Raw genomic sequence first — 18,108 nt, forward strand, 5'->3', positions numbered from 1 at the left:
GTTTGTGTGCGTTGTTATTGTTTTTTTTTTTTTTTTTTGATAATTGATTTGGAATTTAATGGCGTTTTGATGAAGTACCTTCTAACATTTTATTCGTTTTAATAACCACAAGTCACGCCGGCTGCTAAAAATATTACCCGTATGCTTTAATCAGCAGTGATTTTAACAGTTAAGACGTTTAATTTCTTATATGAACCATCAAAAAAAAACGACGCAAGCCTAAAGCAACCGCCAGAATAGCAAGCAAAATATTAGAGAGACATTTTCGTTCAACTCAATCAAAGTAATCATAACGGTTGTTTCACACTTAACTAATTACCAGTCACAGGGCCTATTTTTGGTAATTTTTTTGGTAAAATTTACCAAAAATTTATTTGGTAAATTTTGGCAAATTTGGTAAATTTAGAAAAGCTTTGGTAAACTTTTCCAAAAAATTGGTAAATTTTGGTAAAGTTTTCCAAAAAAATTTACCAAAAATAGGCCCTGACCAGTCATACCATTCACCCTGTGTGTACACTAAACTGGTTTCGTGATTAGATTAAATTACTCAAAATGTTTAGTTCGTCAATAAATTAATTGTGTCGAAACTACAGACAAAACAAGAAGACCGAACGACATTTTCCATATAATATAAATAAGTATATGCGCATTGACCATGAGAAATGCAAACCCTGCGATGTATGGATGTGTATATATGTATAATACGGGCAAATGCATAAATAATTTCTGTTCCGAATATTCCCGTTGAAAATGAAATGTTATAACTTTTCCATGAAAGAGAAGAACTCCGAAACTAAACAACAAACTTGTACATATGATCGAAACAACTGAACAGAATAAAACAAAACTTTTAATAATAAACTGCTGTTAGAATGAAAGTTTTTTTTTTTTGTTTTGCTTTATTTTAGTTAAGAGTTATGTAGTGTGTTTAATAAGGATAATGTACGACGATATCATCGGGTGTAAGCATATGAAACGAGAGTTGCATAGTTGAACTGTCTGCTATTTTCAATGCTTAACGTCTGGCAACGATATGTAGTTTATTCACTTGAAAGTTAAACTGACATCATATCGCACTCGGATGTGAAGCTGCAGTTTCGTTTATGATTTTTTTTTTCGTTGTTGTTGATGGTATTGTTGTTGCTGTTTAGTTCTCTATCTTGGAAAATAGACGGATGATGTATCGGTAAGAGTTTTAATTATGAAAGTTTTAGAATTATTATAGAGATCCCTGCTTAACAGCTGGATAGTTTTCGTTGTTTTATCGATAACCGAATTGCTTGCCATGTTGATAATGTTCCTCCTCCCGAGTATACGGCAAAGATTGTATATCATAATTGAAAATTCATGAACGAATAATTGTATCATGTTAGTTTATCAGCAGAAAAGGGGTCAATAAACCGCAGTGAAAAAGCCCTTAAAGTGACTAAACTATCATAAAGATTAAACTATCCAAACAAAATATAACCAGAAAAACCAGCAACAACATAACTTTATACAACTAATGAATTTTGTATGAATATTTTCATCTCTTGAAACAACACATCAACGAAAACATAATTGCGTAACTTCATTTTAATAGCCAAAGTTTAAATGCAATATTTCAAAAAGTTGTTAACATAACTTAAGCTTTATATAATATACACCCTGTTCATAGCCGTTATTGTTGTTCATACTTGTTACAAAACTAAAACTTTCTCCCAGAAAACTTTTTGCCCATATACGTAGAGAAGTACATTATACATTTATACACCGCATTGGGTGGAAAAGAAAACTTTTTTTTTTGTTCACTCTCCTCTATCTCTTTCTGTTTCGTTTTACTGTTGAGATTTTCCCATATATATGTTGTCACACTTTTCAAATGGTAAAGTTTTCGAATACGTATGTTATAGACAACGCATGTGTATACCCATTAGGGTGTAGCGTTTTAATAAAAGTATTTTAAACTAAAAATTTTTTTGAAATTCGAAAATTCCATGCGTACCTCTGAAATCCTATTTTATGGTCACAAAGCCGTACCATTTTCTACACACTAGAAGGTCTATGAATCTGCAACCCGATGAAACTTTAGGTCGAGTATATAAGCGTTTGAAATCTCTTGAAATTCCCTCAAAAATGAGCTACGACATGACTGTTTTGCTTTCTTTGCTTTTGCTTTTTTTGTTGGGCTGACATGGCCCTTAGAAAATTGTTCTCCGCAGTTGTCGTGAAAATCGTTTTTTATCAATAGCTCCAACCTGCAAACTGTGAATAATGTCAAATTGTGTACGTTTATGAAGGTCGATGAGCTGAATATTATTGACCAACAAACGCCGATGTTCGACCCACCCAGCCGCCACAACAAGTGAAAAACCTTGAGAAAACCGAAATTTTTGAAGGGCTCTGGGCGGTTGGGAGAGTTACTAGCAGGAACCTCTAACCCAGAGTTTTGTAGCTTACTTCTCGCTCTATCCATTGACACCCCACTCGACCATACTCTCCGTCCCAGATAGAAATGGAGTTGAGTTTTCACAATCTATCTCAACCGATCAAATTTTGGAAAATCTTCGAACTTTAACTTTCGAAGAGATTCCAAAATTTGATGGGTTGAGATACATTGTGAAAAATCAACTCCATTTCTATCTGGCCATGACACAGCCCAACAAAAATTTTTCGGGAAAAAAGTTGTTCCATGATATTATCAGAATTGAATGACGATTCATTTAAGCCATAGCTCGTTTGGATCGCCGTCGGCTTGAATCCAGATTCCATATAAGCTGTTCGAAGTTTTGGCGCCAAATTGAAGCCACATACTCAACGAGTAATTATCATATACAATTAACAAATATTTTTCTACACAGTCTGCAGAACTGATCTCACTATGGCTTTGTGACCAAGTACGAGTGTCAAACCTTACCGAAGTAAGATAATTCTTTAGATTAACGAGATTCCCTACCCGAAGGCTTTACATCTCGTCCTCTCTAAGAGGAACAGATTGAGATACGCTCAATCAGCGCGTCAGATGACTACCTTTTTGTACTGCTCTTTCATGCACAGCACACCAAAGGTGAGGCCAGGACCTATCGTGATCCTTACTACAATTCCCCCGGGAGTAGTACCCCAAAAGTGCAATCCACAACCACCACGTTTCAGCCAAGGATAGGCTCCTCAACCGTCGCTGGGCCCGATACCGAGAGTTTCTCCGGTTCTCGGGGGGCTTCCAGCTCCCGTGGTACCGATACAAACCCTCGGGTAGGGTACGTGGTTGGTCTGACCACTTCGGATGGAATCATGAACTCCCAGCTCCGATCGACTTGCATCAAATTCCGCGGGGTTGCAACGCCCCGAGGGAACTTCGTGGAATGGGCCGGGACTGCTCGGTTTAGAAGCAGAACCGACTTTTCCGTCAGTACTTGTGACCAAGTAGTAGGTTTTCGGAGGGTGCGCCTTGAACTTCAATTTTTTTTTGTTATTTTCGTTATCAGGGGACCCTTCTGCATCGAACCTATCCGCAGGCCTTAAAAACTTTTGTCAAAACGATACACCCTAATACCCATATAGTATAGTATACATATCGAATCTTCTTCCTCAAGCTGAAGCACATCGATGAAAAGTTTCGAATTCATTTTGACAATAAAAATAAAAAGCTTATACTTTTACTTCATCTCTTTTCATGTTATTTTGCATTGAGAAAAATTCAGAACTTCTTGAGGGGTAAATACTGTATGGAATTTGTATTTTTTATACTTTTTTTGTTGTTGTTGTTGCTGCTGCTGCTGTTGTTGTATGTTCTGTTGTATATATATATATATATATATCGATGGATACTTACGAATGTGAAAGATGAAGGTAATATTGTAGCGAAGCGCACATACTGTCGGTATAGGTGTAGGTAGGTTAGTGAACACATTATAGTAGCGACATAAGAGCGGAAAAGTTCGATGAATAACAAAAAAAAAACTTTTTGTTAGAAAGTTGAATGGTGGTGAGAGAGTTTGAACTTCGTTTGGGGAATGTAGTCAGGGAACGAAAATTTGATATGAATTTTACAATTTTGATTTTGAAAAGTTTCAACTTTGTTACAGATAGATTATATAGCTTCTCTAAATCCATAACGCTTTTGTGCCAATATTCTTATGAATAAATGTTGCATTAGGAATATAATATTATTCTGTGAGAATGTCTCGAGTTCATGTGTGTGGCTCTGTGTGTGTGTTTATTCCGTATTTTTTAGACGAATAGCCAATCGATGGATTTGGTTGCAGTTCTACCATTTCTGTATTCCACAACACAAACTCTCGTAACAGAGCCTCTTTGCTTTTTGAAGTAATTATTTAAATGAATTAAACGATTGCTCGGATATTATTATTGAGCTCAAGCATCTGTTGTCCGTTGACGTCAATTACGTTCAATTATCTGGTAAATGACTTCAAATGGTATATAACAACGTGCTCAATAGTTCGAAAATGATATGATTTCACTTTTTTTTCTTATTTCTAAAAACATCTCGTTATGCAATTTATCCAATTTTCCCCATACAACAAGCAATCCAAAAAGCAGTACTATATATATTGAACGGGCGTGTTATACACATTACAATATTAGCTATTAATTTGGCACTCCATTTTATCCTTGACAAGTATAGTTAACGTAATTGATTTATATACAAATATATTCCGGGCAAACTTTCCAAAGACTTTAACTGTTTCATATAACTGAAGAGCGTTGTGCTTTTTGGTAGTTATATAATTACACTTATATGTCGTTCGTTCTTCTTGTGAGACTAACTTTTTCGATTCTTATAAGATACGAAACCATCGTTTTATTTCGTCGATGATTTCTCTTTTCCGTCACAACAGACTGAGAAGCAGCAACATCATAGCTTGTCTTGGTATAACTTTTGGAGACACCCGTAAGTGCAGCTGAACCATGGAACTATTCAAAGTTTAGAAAAGTCCTAATAATGCCATGAATTTTTAATATTTGTTGATAAACGGGAACAAATGAGTGGGTATACCAATCAAATATTTATTTATGAGAGACCCTTCTTTACGAAGACCCTACTACAAATACATCGATCCGGTTGATATATCTCAGCAACTTTGTCTGTTGACTTTCTTAGCTTATTTGCCGAACTTTTCATATCGGAACAAGCGGAGCAGGGAAACTGTAAGACATCGTCTGTTCTCTACGACTTTTGCTTGTTTTCAGCTTTGCACAAAACTTTTCCACACTTCAAACTTAAATACATCTTTCATAATAAACTGTATGTATAGCTCAGATTCATAAGGTCGTCGGTTGGAAATCGTTTCCGTAAATTTTTATCTTCAATTTTTCTGGTCATTTAAAATTGTAAATTAGTTTGTCGAACTGGGGTAGATACGTCGAGCTAAATTTATTCCATTGAATAGTTTCTCGAAATAAGTTGAAAGATGTTTCGTAGATTTCGGGTCGGGTGTGCGGTTTTTTTTTTTAATTTTCTTTCACCAGCAATTGCAATGCCAAGCTAATGGAGGGTGTCGAGTTGTGTGTGGTGCTATTCTGTGTATATATTATATAGTTTTTAATTGGTCCAATTATAATTTAGAGAAACGTTTCCGAGAATGAAGCATCGTGTTGATGAGCTTGAGTTTCGTAATTAAAACAATCACAAAACTAATTTCCATTGTTTGATGATGTGTTCGATTTTTTGAAAAGTTTACGAGATCATTAGCGGTAGGAATGGAATTAAAAGTTATGAAACAGAGCGAAGGATCGTTTTGTTATAGAACAATAGTTGAAAGTTAATTGGTGGAGTAGAATTTTTGCTTGAATTGATTACACCGGTTTGATAAACGATAAAAATAGAAAAAGCAATACTCAGATCAGACTCAATTGCATCTTCCCATCTCGCTCTTGGTCTTCTTGGTCTGCGTCTTCCATTGGGATTTGTATTTAGCAGTTTCAGTGGTACACGTTCCTCGTTCATTCTTTGTACATGACCGAGCCATCTTAATCGATTGATTTTGATGAATTTGACTATATCAGGCTCCTTTTATTAAACATTGAACTCTCTGCATTTCTCCATGATCTGCCATGATGCTAAACAACTGGTCTGTTGTTGAGCGATCGTTGCGGAATCCACCCTGGGATTCACCAGTTGTTGGTTCCGAATACGCCACGAGACGCTGGCGTAAAATATCCGCAAATATTTTGTACGCTGTGTTCAATTGATTAATTCCTCTGTAGTTGCTACATTCCAATTTGTCACCCGTCTTATACACTGGACAAATGATTCCGAGTTCCCATTCTTCTGGCATTTCTTCACGTTCCCAAATCTTCACAATCAACTCATGTAACCGTGCACACAGCGCATCACCTCCATATTTAAAAAGTTCTCCGGGCAGATTGTCTGATCCAGGGGCCTTGTTATTCTTGAGCTTGAGAACAGACGCCCTAACTTCCTCCAGTGTAGGTTCCGCCACACCTTGTGCGCTCGATTGTGAATCCGGTTCCGCTACGTCTTCCGTTGTTACTGTTTGACTCTGGCATAGCAGGCTCTTGAAAAATTCTGTCCACCTTTCCAGGCACTGTCTCTCCTCTGCACGTACTACATTTGAATCCTTGCACAGTTGGGGCTGTTGACTGTATCCGTTTTTAACGTTTTTAGGTCTTTTTTCTTCCAGAAAAAATACCCTATTATGGCCGGTTTGTCTGTATGTCTGTCCGTCTGTCTGTCTGTCCGTCTGTCTGTTCCACAAATTTGGTAGTTTTGGTAGCTCTCAGTCGGTAGTTGGTATTTTTGGTAGTTGGTAGTTTCGAGCTGGATTGACATTCAAAATTGCAAAGCCACCATGAGCATATCAACACCAGGCAAATAATAATTATTTGTTATCTGATCACCGATAGCTCACAGTTAACATTGCAATTCGAAAATTTGGTAGTTGGTAGTTGAACTACCAAGGCTATAATTGACTACCAAACGTAATTTTTGGGGAAGAGATGTTTACTATTCGAGAACTACGCACCGACTGACGAAATTATTCTACATGCTCGCCTATCTATAAATCGAAAATTTGGTAGTTGGTAGCTTTGGTAGCTGGTAGTTTCGAGCTGGATTAACATTCAAAATTGCAAAGCCACCATGAGCATATCGACACCAGGCAAATAATAATTATTTGTTATCTGATCACCGATAGCTCATAGTTAACATTGCAATTCGAAAATTTGGTAGTTGGTAGTTGGACTACCAAGGCTATAATTGACTACCAAACGTAATTTTTGGGGAAGAGATGTTTACTATTCGAGAACTACGCACCGACTGACGAAATTATTCTACATGCTCGCCTATTTAAAGTTTAATTTTTGGTAGTTGACTACCAAACTGGTAGTTGAATACCAAATTGGTAAAACGTTGGTAGAGATATTTACTCTTCAACAGCTAGATGTCGACTGATGAAAGCTATTCTTCCGCCTTGCCTCCAGAAAAAGAAAAAAGACCTCACCAGGCTTTAGCCGGTCTATTCTTGTTTACTTTTTGGTACAGTTTTCGAGTGTCCCTTGTTTCTGCTAAATTTTGTATTTCAACGAAAACCTTCCTTTCATTTTCTGCTCGTTTCTTTCGGAGAAGTTTTCGCTCATCTTTACGTTTGAATACCGATTGAATCATCTAATTTTAATTAAATTGTTCGTTCTAACCTCCATTTAAATATCAAACCAAGTCACTAACAATTTTCGTTCTTTCTATTTTCAGATTAAAAAAACGGAACAATGAGGGGAACGGTTCGTGAGAAATAACCCCTCAATCAGGAAACATTTGAAAGCAAAAACTTTATCCCAAGACTGGCAGCCGACAGACACACACACACCGTTTTATAATAAAATACTGGGCGGTGTTTTTTATTTATGTTTGTTTTTATTTTGTTTAATTTATAATTTTGTGTGAAAAAGGAACAATAGTTTTTTTTATGTGATATTCCAATTGATGCAAATTTCTACGACGGTAAAGAGTTGAAAATTTATTGAATTTTTTTGTGGAAATTGAATTTAAGTGAACTTGATATATACGACTAAAACGGTTTAACCCCGAGACCATACATAACAATCAGTAAAGAGTGAGCCAAACGAGAAGATAAACCAAAACGAACAAAGCAAAAAAACCCGAAACCGTAAAATAGTTTTTGTAAAGAGAATTGAAACGGTAGTGAGTGCATAGCATCATGGAAAAATCATCGATGATGATGCCGAAACGGCCAAGAATGGATATACGAGGACCAATTGCTAATGGACCGGTACAACCTCGCCCGCTGGTCGCATTGTTGGATGGACGAGACTGTTCGATAGAAATGCCAATACTGAAAGATGTTGCCACAGTTGCATTTTGTGATGCGCAAAGCACATCAGAAATTCATGAAAAGGTTTGTGTTGTTGTTTTTGCGGTTCACCTATACGATTATTCGCTGTTACACTGCAACCCATTCTCTTCTTTCTTTCTTTTTTCGTCAGGTACTAAACGAAGCTGTCGGAGCATTAATGTGGCACACAATAATTTTAACGAAAGAGGACCTGGAAAAATTCAAAGCACTTCGTATTATAGTACGCATCGGCAGTGGTACAGATAACATAGATATTAAAGCAGCCGGCGAACTGGGCATCGCCGTTTGTAATGTACCCGGTTTTGGTGTAGAAGAAGTAGCCGACACAACGATGTGTCTCATCCTAAATTTATATCGTCGAACATATTGGCTGGCGAATATGGTGAGAGAAGGAAAGAAATTTACCGGACCAGAACAAGTAAGGGAAGCTGCGCAGGTACATATCGAAATGACAGAGCAAAATGCCATTTTGCCGTCCACAAAATCGTCACAATGGTATAAACTGATGGTTGGGTCTTTTCTCCATTATATCGTTTCAGGGTTGTGCACGAATTCGTGGTGATACACTGGGTTTAGTCGGATTGGGACGGATTGGCAGTGCTGTTGCGTTGCGCGCAAAAGGTTTTGGTTTAAATGTTATATTCTATGATCCATATCTTCCGGATGGTATTGACAGATCTCTCGGCCTTACAAGAGTTTACACACTGCAAGATCTCTTATTTCAATCAGACTGTGTGTCACTACATTGTTCACTTAACGAACACAATCATCATCTGATAAATGAATTTACAATTAAACAGGTAAACAATCACGATCAACGAACCATTTCCGTTGGAAACAGTCGATTAATGATCGGCCCTTTTGTAATCGGTGACTGAAATTTGATTCGTTTTCCAGATGAGACCAGGTGCATTTTTAGTAAACACAGCTAGAGGCGGATTAGTTGATGACGATGCTTTGGCTTCAGCATTGAAACAAGGACGAATAAGAGCAGCTGCACTCGATGTTCATGAAAACGAGCCATACAATGTATTCCAGGTTTGCTAGATATTTTTTAGTGGTTAAGTGTTGTTGGTTTTTGAATATTGATCACGCTCAGTTAATGATCAGATTCAGAAAATGAAAACAGTAATATCAACTGGCTTACGTCTGATATGACTGTAGATGGAAATTTGAGAAATCTGTGCTTGCAAGCCATTAACCAATAAAATTGAAAAAAAATAGAGTCGGTTGTTCCTCATCCCAGCACTACTTGACCAGTACTTAGTTCATTGTCAACAGCCACTATCAATGGGTACGAAAAAAATAATCAGAAAAATCTTCATTCCGTACTGTGAGTCTTTGTACTGGTCAGAACACAGGCCCAGAAACTTACCAACTAAATAAATTTGTTTTTCCGTTGCATCTTTCAATTATCTGCGAAAAACTCGATATCGTAGATGATTCCGTAAAATTAGTAGAATCTGCCCGTCCACCTAACGTCGGTTCTGGGCCTACACAGCCAGCTTCACTGCCCTTCCTTGCTAATTCATCGGCTTTTTCGTTACCCACTATGTCCGAGTGTCCAGGCACCCATACCAGAGAAACGCAGTTGTTCTCCGATAAGGTTTCCAGGTGCTCTCTACATTTGAGAACTGATTTAGCCGAAAATTTGCAGGAAGATAGCGATTCTATCGCTGACTCGCTGTCTGAACAAATTAACACTCTCTTTCCGGCCGTCTGCCTTTCCATCAAAGCGCAGCAGGACGTTTCTATAGCCACAACCTCAGACTGAAAGACCGTTGCCGAGATTCCCAGAGGAATTGAGATTTTCATTCCCAACTCTTCACAGTATATCCCAGCTCCAGTACCTTCTTCCATCTTGGAACCGTCCGTATAAATCTCCAAATCACCACGCACAGGGCATTCTCCACCTATCCACTCTACCCTGTCAGGTATAACTGTATCAAAGTTTCTATCAAACCGGAACACCGCGTCCATATGGTCACACGGCATGCTGAGCTCTCTGAATTCACCCATCAAGTCGCTCAGGATCCTTGCATGGCCCATACTTCTGCCTGTCGCCTTCCAATGGCCGCCTCTGAGAAGTCTCGCTACCGTCATTTCCGCTTGTTCTCTTACAAACAAGCGTATCGGACAGAGCGACAGCAAAACTTCCAGAGCTGCCGTCGGTGTCGACGTCATGCATATCCAGTTACTCTCAAACACGCTAGCCTCTGCACTTTAGTCAGCTTTTTATCTAACGACTTAGCCTCCGCTCTGTGAGACCAGAGCATAGCTCCGTAGCACAGCATTGGTCTCACTATGGCCTTGTACATCCAGTATAAAACTGAGGGTCTTAGTCCCCAATTTTTCCCAAATGCACTGCGGCACTGCCAAAAGACTTTTATCGCCCGTCCACCTTTACAAATTGTTCCCTACGAGTACTGGTACATCCGAACAAAATCCCCTTCCCGATGATCTATCAGAAATGCTCGGAAAAGTATTATTTCAACTGCTTCTGTCCGTCGCTCCGTTAAAAGTGGGCCCGTTCTTATAGAGGAATTAAACGAATCGTTTCGATTCGGTGAGTTGCATAGGACAAATTTGTGGGAACTCTATTTTGTGCTGCTTGTGGAAATCGATCGCTTTTGTTAGTTAATAATAACAAACCAAACAATGCCACGACCCAGACACCATAACGTTAAACAATTCGATTTTTTTCCGTTGTCATTCTAGGGTTCTTTAAAAGACGCCCCAAATCTATTATGTACACCACATGCCGCCTTCTACAGCGAAGCCTCATCAACCGAACTCCGTGAAATGGCAGCTAGCGAAATTAGGCGAGCGATTGTTGGAAATATTCCTGACGTTCTAAGAAATTGTGTCAACAAAGAATATTTCATGCGAACACCATCTTCAGCTGCCGGCTACACAGAAGGTAAAAAAGAAACGAATTAATGAAAATTGAAACATTTTTTTTTGGCGTTTGGGATGCCTATTTTGCTATTTAAAATTACGAGATGTGGGAGTGATTGCTCGAAGGACTTTCATTGAAGGGCTTGACTGGACTCGTCAATGCTTAGTCCTTCGGCGAACTCTCTATACATCCATTGAAGCAAATTAACACATCATCTCATTGAATTGCACATAATCTTTTTTCCTCTATATACCTATTATCCCATCATGTTTATTTGTCACCATTCCCACACACACACACAAACACACATAACCAACCCATTTAACGATCCTGTAATTGCTTAATTAATGCTCAACGATCATTCTCATCAAAACGTCTTTCTTTTCTCTTTCGCCTCAACTAATTCAGCTGGAATTAATGGCGGATATTATTCAGGGGCATTACAACAGGCACACAGTACAACCCCGCATGAAGCACCTCATAGTGCTGGTGCACACGCACCGCAATCAGTTCCACCTCCACAAACTGTGCAACCTCCACCTGTATCAGTTGTAGCAGCCGCCCCTCCTCCAGGTATTCCACACGGTTTGGTAAGCAAATCGGTAAGTTGAAAGTCGTTTGTTATACACAAAAAAGAAAATCTTCAACAATTTTCGAGTTGATGCTTTAGACACGACGTGCGTTTTCAAAGTATTTTTGTTTTACTTTATTCGTCTGGGAGTGTTCAATGAGATGAGTAAATTAGTTGAGTCGGTAGTTTCGGGTCAAGGTAGAACGTTGAGGATTGTTGATAAGAAGTAATAAAGTGAAAGAAGTGATCGTCAGTAATTGTTCAATTAAAAAAATCTGTTTATAAGGGGTGCATAAAATGAGTTTTTTTTCAGCTATGCCTCGATTAATTGTCAAAAAGTAGTAAAGATGCAGCTATGACTGGGATTAGCATTAGGGTGATAGAGCTAAAAGCTGATGAATAAATTTTGAATTCCACTCCACCAATAAATATGAGGGATTCTTTTGAAAAACAGCCCACCGAAATCGAACGCATTTTCCGGTGGACTTTTTTATATGTGCCTAGATAGGTATTCGACCCAAGAAGCCAAAACCACTTTCAACAAAATTCTTCGAAGTTTGTGTGGCTGGTGATGAAAAACCGAAAACTTGCTTTCAGTAAGAACAGTGTAAGTCTTCGGTTGAAAACTTAAGAGTGATATCGCCAAGACTTCAGGTGATTGGGGAACAAGCGGTCTCCGATTTTAATGAATGATAGCTCATTCGATTCGTCGTTTAATTCTAGCGAACACGTATCTGCCATTTTTTTGAAAAAAAATTTACTTTCTGTGAAAAAGGTTCAAAAGTGAGGACATGTCAGAGGGTACCGAAAACAGTTTTTCGACAATAACTCAAGAAAAAAATGATTTTAAATTGTTGTAATGTTGTACGAATGTCGGCCTTGGAAAGACCTACAGGTAGAGTATTGGCACAGCTTGGTGCGAGTATATCCGCGAGAGTAACGACTAAAAATGTAGTGAATGTTCCGAGAGTCCGCCTTCTCTGCAGCTTCTATGTTCCGCGGAACTGAGTATGGGGTGTTGTAGCTGGCCTCACCCACTATTGTCCCACATATAAATGAACCCAGTACTTTTGTGCTGCAAGCCTACCGAAGTCTTGTAAAAAAAGTTGGTGCCAAAATGCAGATTTTTTCCTTCTTTCTGTGGGCCCAACTGCTGGAACAGCGTTTGGAACGCTTCTACGGAAGTAATTTCATATATTTCATATTATACGCTTCGCTTTGTCGCGAACATATATCGTTACAACATATCCAGTGTTAGTAATTCGAGTGAAAAATTATTAAATTTTTCTCGGCGGATTTTACTCAAATAAAGTGTTAGCGTGTAGGGCATGATCTCAGGACTCCGGAACAATAATTAGTTTTTTATGTGGAACAATATTTGCTACGGGATGGGAGTTCGGAAAACCATTTGCTCTCAGTTGATCATTTCGTTTTTCAAAACTTCCATCCCGTAGCAAATATTGGTCCGGTTGAAAAACGAATTACTGTTCCGGAGTCCTAAGATCATGCGCTATACGCTAACACTTTATTTGACTAAAATCCGCTTAGAAAAATTTAATAATTTTTCACTCGAATTACTAACACTGACTAACATTTATATGTGGGACGATAGTGGGTGAGGCCAGCTACAACACCCCATACTCAGTTCCGCGGAAGATCGAAGCTGCAGAGAAGGCGGACTGTCTGATCATTCACTATATTTTTAATAATAAATCTCGCGGATCTACTCGCACCAAGCCGTGCGTATACTCTACCTGTAGGTCTTTCCAAGGCCGACATTCGTACAACATTACAAAAATTTAAAATAAATTTTTTTGAGTTATTGTCGAAAAACTGTTTTCGGTGTACCCTCTGACATGTCTTCACTTTTGAATGCTTTTCACAGAAAACATTTTTTTTCGAAAAAGTGAAAGATACGTGTTTCTTAGAATTGAAAGACGAATCCAACGAGCTATCACTCATTAAAATCGGAGACCGCTTGTTCCCAAAGTTACAAAAATCACCTGAAGTTTTGGCGATATCACTCTTAAACTGCACATATTTCAGTGTCGATGAATTTTAAACCCAATAAGTCCCTATTCGGCTCAATAGTACATGTGATTACCTTTCTAATGACACTCCGCACGACCCTGTACGGCTCGTGTAACTGGAGAAATTTTTGTAAGAAAATGCGTTCGATTTCGGTAGGCTGTTTTTCGAAAGAATCCCTCCATGTTAAACGTACGTCGTCTCTAAATTATTGCTGATTTTAATTGCATTGAGACATTTGATTATTATAAATTGTTGTCGTTCATTTTGCCGTCATGTTTCCCTTTTTCCTTTCTTTTCGTAGCCGCGCGTGCTCTACCCACCAGAAGATTATTCAAGACCATAGAATGAAGTCACGTCGAATTGAATTTGGTTTAATTTGTTTTTTCTGATTTTTTTTTTGTTACACTTAAGATTTAAATACTTTTTTTTGGATGAAGCTAATGACTACAGATTCATTGATTCATATGTCTTATTTCAATTGGTCGATTGTAACTGAATTTTTTTTAATTATATTTCATTTTAACACAACTGTAAGATTTATTGTTTTTCGAGAAAAAAAAAAGAAAGAAAAGAATTTGTGTCCCAGTTCAAAAGGATTCAGAATGTTAAAATAAAAATCAGCCTGGACGTTAATTTTATTTAAAAAAAAAAAACTTTAAAATCATCGATCATATCACGACGGGAATCGTCATTTTGTCGGTTGGTTGAGATGCCTACAGACACGATTCCAATGGTCAATTGTGAGCTAAATTTGAGAAATTTTGAACGGATAACATTGATAAATTGAACACTGCTATACGAACGCCGGCCCATAAAAACGGCTCTTGTCGACAGCCTAATACGGGTATGTAATGAACCAACAAAATGTTGCTGAAACCGTTACGCATTGATATGGAGGATGAAGAAGTTGGTTCAATTTTTCAAGTGTGGCGCAGGCGCAGACATTGAGCGCATTGAAGACATAATCATCATAAAAAAAATCATCCTGAAATTCGTTTCATTTATTTTGATTACAACGATGAGAAACCGGGCAAAATATTATCAAACCGAGCGAAATTGTAACTCTTGGTCAAATTCAGGTCATGCAAAATTAGAACAATTACCGATGAGTACATCCAATTCATAATGTTTTGTAGTCAACTGCTTCCCGTTTCACAAATTGGTATTCAAACATAAAATCTCTAAACCAGGGCTTACTTTAGAGAATTAAAATTCTGAAAATTCCGAAAATTCTGAAAAAGTTCCGAAAAATTCTGAAAAAAATTCCTAAAAAATATTTCGGAATTGTTAGGAATTTTTTCAGAATTTTTCGGAACTTTAGAGAATTAAAATTCCGAAAATTCTGAAAATTCTGAAAAAGTTCCGAAAAATTCTGAAAAAATTCCTAACAATTCCGAAATATTTTCTAGGAATTTTTTCAGAATTTTTCGGAACTTTTTCAGAATTTTCGGAATTTTCAGAATTTGAATTCTCTAAAGTAAGCCCTGCTCTAAACAGGTCAATTTAAGCTGAAGTTGACCTATGTCAAGATTAAACCGAGAACACAAACGGAAAGCTAGCGCTTTCAAAGGGTTGATTGCGAATCATTCTAGATTCGATATCTATTGCGTAGGTTTCTATAAGTCGATTGAGTTAATTTTGGATGACCTGAAATTGATCTGTTGCTAGGCTTACAATTTCATTTTGTGAATCAAAGGTTAAAGATTTGTCATTTATTCAACGTGGCAAATTAGTTTTTAGAGCTCAGAACGCTGCAAAAATTTGTTACATTTTAAGATGAAGAATTACTTTTCAAGACGCGAATTGATCTTGTTTCTCTCGTCGTAAAATTGTAAGAACTTCTGCATTTGAATTTTTATTGGTGATTCCTACAATGATTGTTCTTATACCGTCATTGAACAGAATCCGAACCCCGGAAAGAGACTAAGCTTAAACATAGTGAAATGGCTGGTAAATGCTTAGCGAGTGATTCCACTATGTTTAATATTTTAATGGAAATTATAAATTCCTTCAATTGCTGCGGAATGGTTTTTGATGAGTCGGACAGATACAAATTTTATGGTAACAATGTTCTGCGCTTTAATCATTCGGTCATTAATTTATAGCAAAAATGATAGAAAAAACATTAAAATTTCCAATGACAAAAAACAACAAATATGCGAAACTGATGGACAACGATTCAATTTGAGTTTGAGACATAAATTGCAAAAGTCAATTCCACAACAGCTGGTTCCCATTCCATTACAACAAGGACTTTAAATCAGCTGTTTGGTGTAAAATTCTTTCTCAGATTTAAACAACGTCCGTCTAAATTAATAAACAAAACAAAAAAACATTGAATGAAACTATAAAAATATGAATCGCGTTGAAGCAACGCTACTTAGTACAAAACAATCGTCCTGAATCGTACATTTTAATATGCCAATTATGTGACGGTCGTGTATGTGGCTTGATGTTAATGAACTAAATTAATTTTACCAATTTGTTTCTTTAATTAAATTAAAATTCGATCAACAGAAAATTGGAATGTTGTTTCGGATATTTGGTCGGAAAGAAAATTATTTGTGAACTGATATATATATATAGAGCCGAGTGTGGAGAAGATCTGATTGTAGCATTTTTAGATAGACATTTTATTTCCTTTGATAGCTTCTGTTCAGAGTTCCATTTCACATCCTGTCGTTACAGCTGTGATGTTGAGATAATTTGTTTTTAGTTTTTTTTTTTTTTTTTAATTTCCAACTGCCCTTTGGTTCAATATATCCGTGGAGTGGTAGATAGTTTCTTTTTGATGTGAAGAAATATTCATTATCGTCTAGTGAACTGGATTAGAGAAATTGAACAGCGATTATTGCTGTGGGGGTCCTACTTTTCTGTTGTTTTTTTAAAGTCCTTTGAAATCCTTTTTTAAGTAATCAAAGTAGAAACAAAACAAACAAACAAAAAAAACCTAAACTAAAATAAAACAAAATAAAAAATTAATTTCTTATTTGTTTTCTTTTAGCCACTTAGTGCCCCTGATCCCAGTAATCATCATGCAGTCAAGCCAGAGTCATCAGAGGTCCACTAGCTTAAACATCCATCTTAAAACACGCTTAAAAAAATACCGTTATTACTTTAGGCACCAAGCTGAGTGCGGATTTGATTATCCAACAGAAAATGAGACAAAAAAAAAACTTTTTTTTTCCTTAATTTTTAGAATTAATTTTTTTTTACATAATTTGAATACAAAAATGATTTTCTTTGTTTGTTGTGGGGGATGTCCAATACGATTAATTTTAATATTTTTTTTTGTTCGGAGGATTAGATAATTTTTTTTTACAATTTAATTAACAAAACAGAAAATCCGTCTCTCGGCTCTATATTATGTTTTACATATTTTTTTAATATTTTTTTTTTTACGTGAAATGAATTATTTATGATGATGATTTTGACGACAAGAGGTAGTGATGATTATGATGATAATGATGAAAGGCATGAGACGATTTGACATGAGAGTTCACACAAAACTGAGTTTAAAAAAGAATAAATTAAATAAATGAAAAAGAATAAAAGAAATGAAACAAGAGAAACACACAGTTGAAAAGAACACTAAATAATTAAACATTTGTAAATTAAAAAAAAAAAAAGAAATGAAGAAGAAGAAAAAAGAGAAGAAAAAAAGAAACAAGAAAAAGCAAATTTATATATTAAATTTAATGATAAAAATAATAATTAATTAATGAAAAAATGAAAAAAAAAGAAATTAAAAGGTTTTAATTCTAGTTGTGGGACATTCATGAACTATAAGTAAATATATAATTATAAATAAAAAGAAAAGAAAAATAGATAAATCAGTGGTCGTAATAAGATAAACAAAACAAAAACTAATACATTGAATTAATTGAAAATAAGAGGAAAAAAGAAAAATTAATTGGAAACGATTTACACACAAAAAAAAACAAACAAAACAAACACACTCACACACTCAAAATCCCATAAGTTTGTACATTAAACAATTTGAATAGAAAATGGAGAAAACAAATATTAATATTAGAAGGGAAATTATAATTTAAACAAAGAAAAAAAAAATCATGAAAAGAAAATGAATCTACACTCGCGAAAAAGTGAAATGCAACATGCTACCTGATTTTGAGAGTTGGTTGGTGGTTCGTAATTTGTTCTCACATCAATTTTCGTCTAACAAATGACAATCTAGATTCTGTATTTTCAGCATTTCGTTGCCCGTAACTCTAAAAAGTCAGAAAGTGCAGAATCTAGATCTTCAGTTGTTA

General features: G+C 36.4%; 1 protein-coding gene and 1 long non-coding RNA gene across 8 annotated transcripts in view; one reads left to right on the plus strand and one right to left on the minus strand.

Moving 5' to 3' along the window:
- LOC119067793 (C-terminal-binding protein) overlaps positions 1-17,835 on the plus strand; it is an 84,436-nt gene extending 66,601 nt beyond the window's left edge. For 3 of the 7 annotated variants that reach the window (XM_037170937.1, XM_037170938.1, XM_037170939.1), the window contains exons 3-9: positions 7,712-8,375; positions 8,464-8,769; positions 8,873-9,133; positions 9,231-9,371; positions 11,052-11,253; positions 11,641-11,834; positions 16,839-17,835. In XM_037170937.1, the coding sequence (XP_037026832.1) occupies positions 8,178-8,375; positions 8,464-8,769; positions 8,873-9,133; positions 9,231-9,371; positions 11,052-11,253; positions 11,641-11,834; positions 16,839-16,904 (1,368 nt within the window). In that variant the 5' untranslated portion in view covers positions 7,712-8,177 and the 3' untranslated portion in view covers positions 16,905-17,835. Of the gene's footprint in view, positions 1-7,711; positions 8,376-8,463; positions 8,770-8,872; positions 9,134-9,230; positions 9,372-11,051; positions 11,254-11,640; positions 11,835-14,135; positions 14,471-16,838 lie in introns of those variants that run through there. The other 4 variants (XM_037170942.1, XM_037170940.1, XM_037170941.1 and 1 more) reach the window with 4 other exon arrangements.
- On the minus strand, positions 6,016-16,379 carry LOC119067796. The gene is made up of 3 exons (XR_005086047.1): positions 16,245-16,379; positions 12,384-12,389; positions 6,016-6,028 (listed from the first exon to the last, which is right to left on the minus strand). It is a non-coding gene; the product is annotated as an uncharacterized LOC119067796 (long non-coding RNA).
- Positions 17,836-18,108: the final 273 nt, after the last annotated feature.

This window comes from Bradysia coprophila (assembly GCF_014529535.1).
Source record: "Bradysia coprophila strain Holo2 chromosome X unlocalized genomic scaffold, BU_Bcop_v1 contig_128, whole genome shotgun sequence".
NCBI classification, from domain to species: Eukaryota; Metazoa; Arthropoda; class Insecta; order Diptera; family Sciaridae; genus Bradysia; species Bradysia coprophila.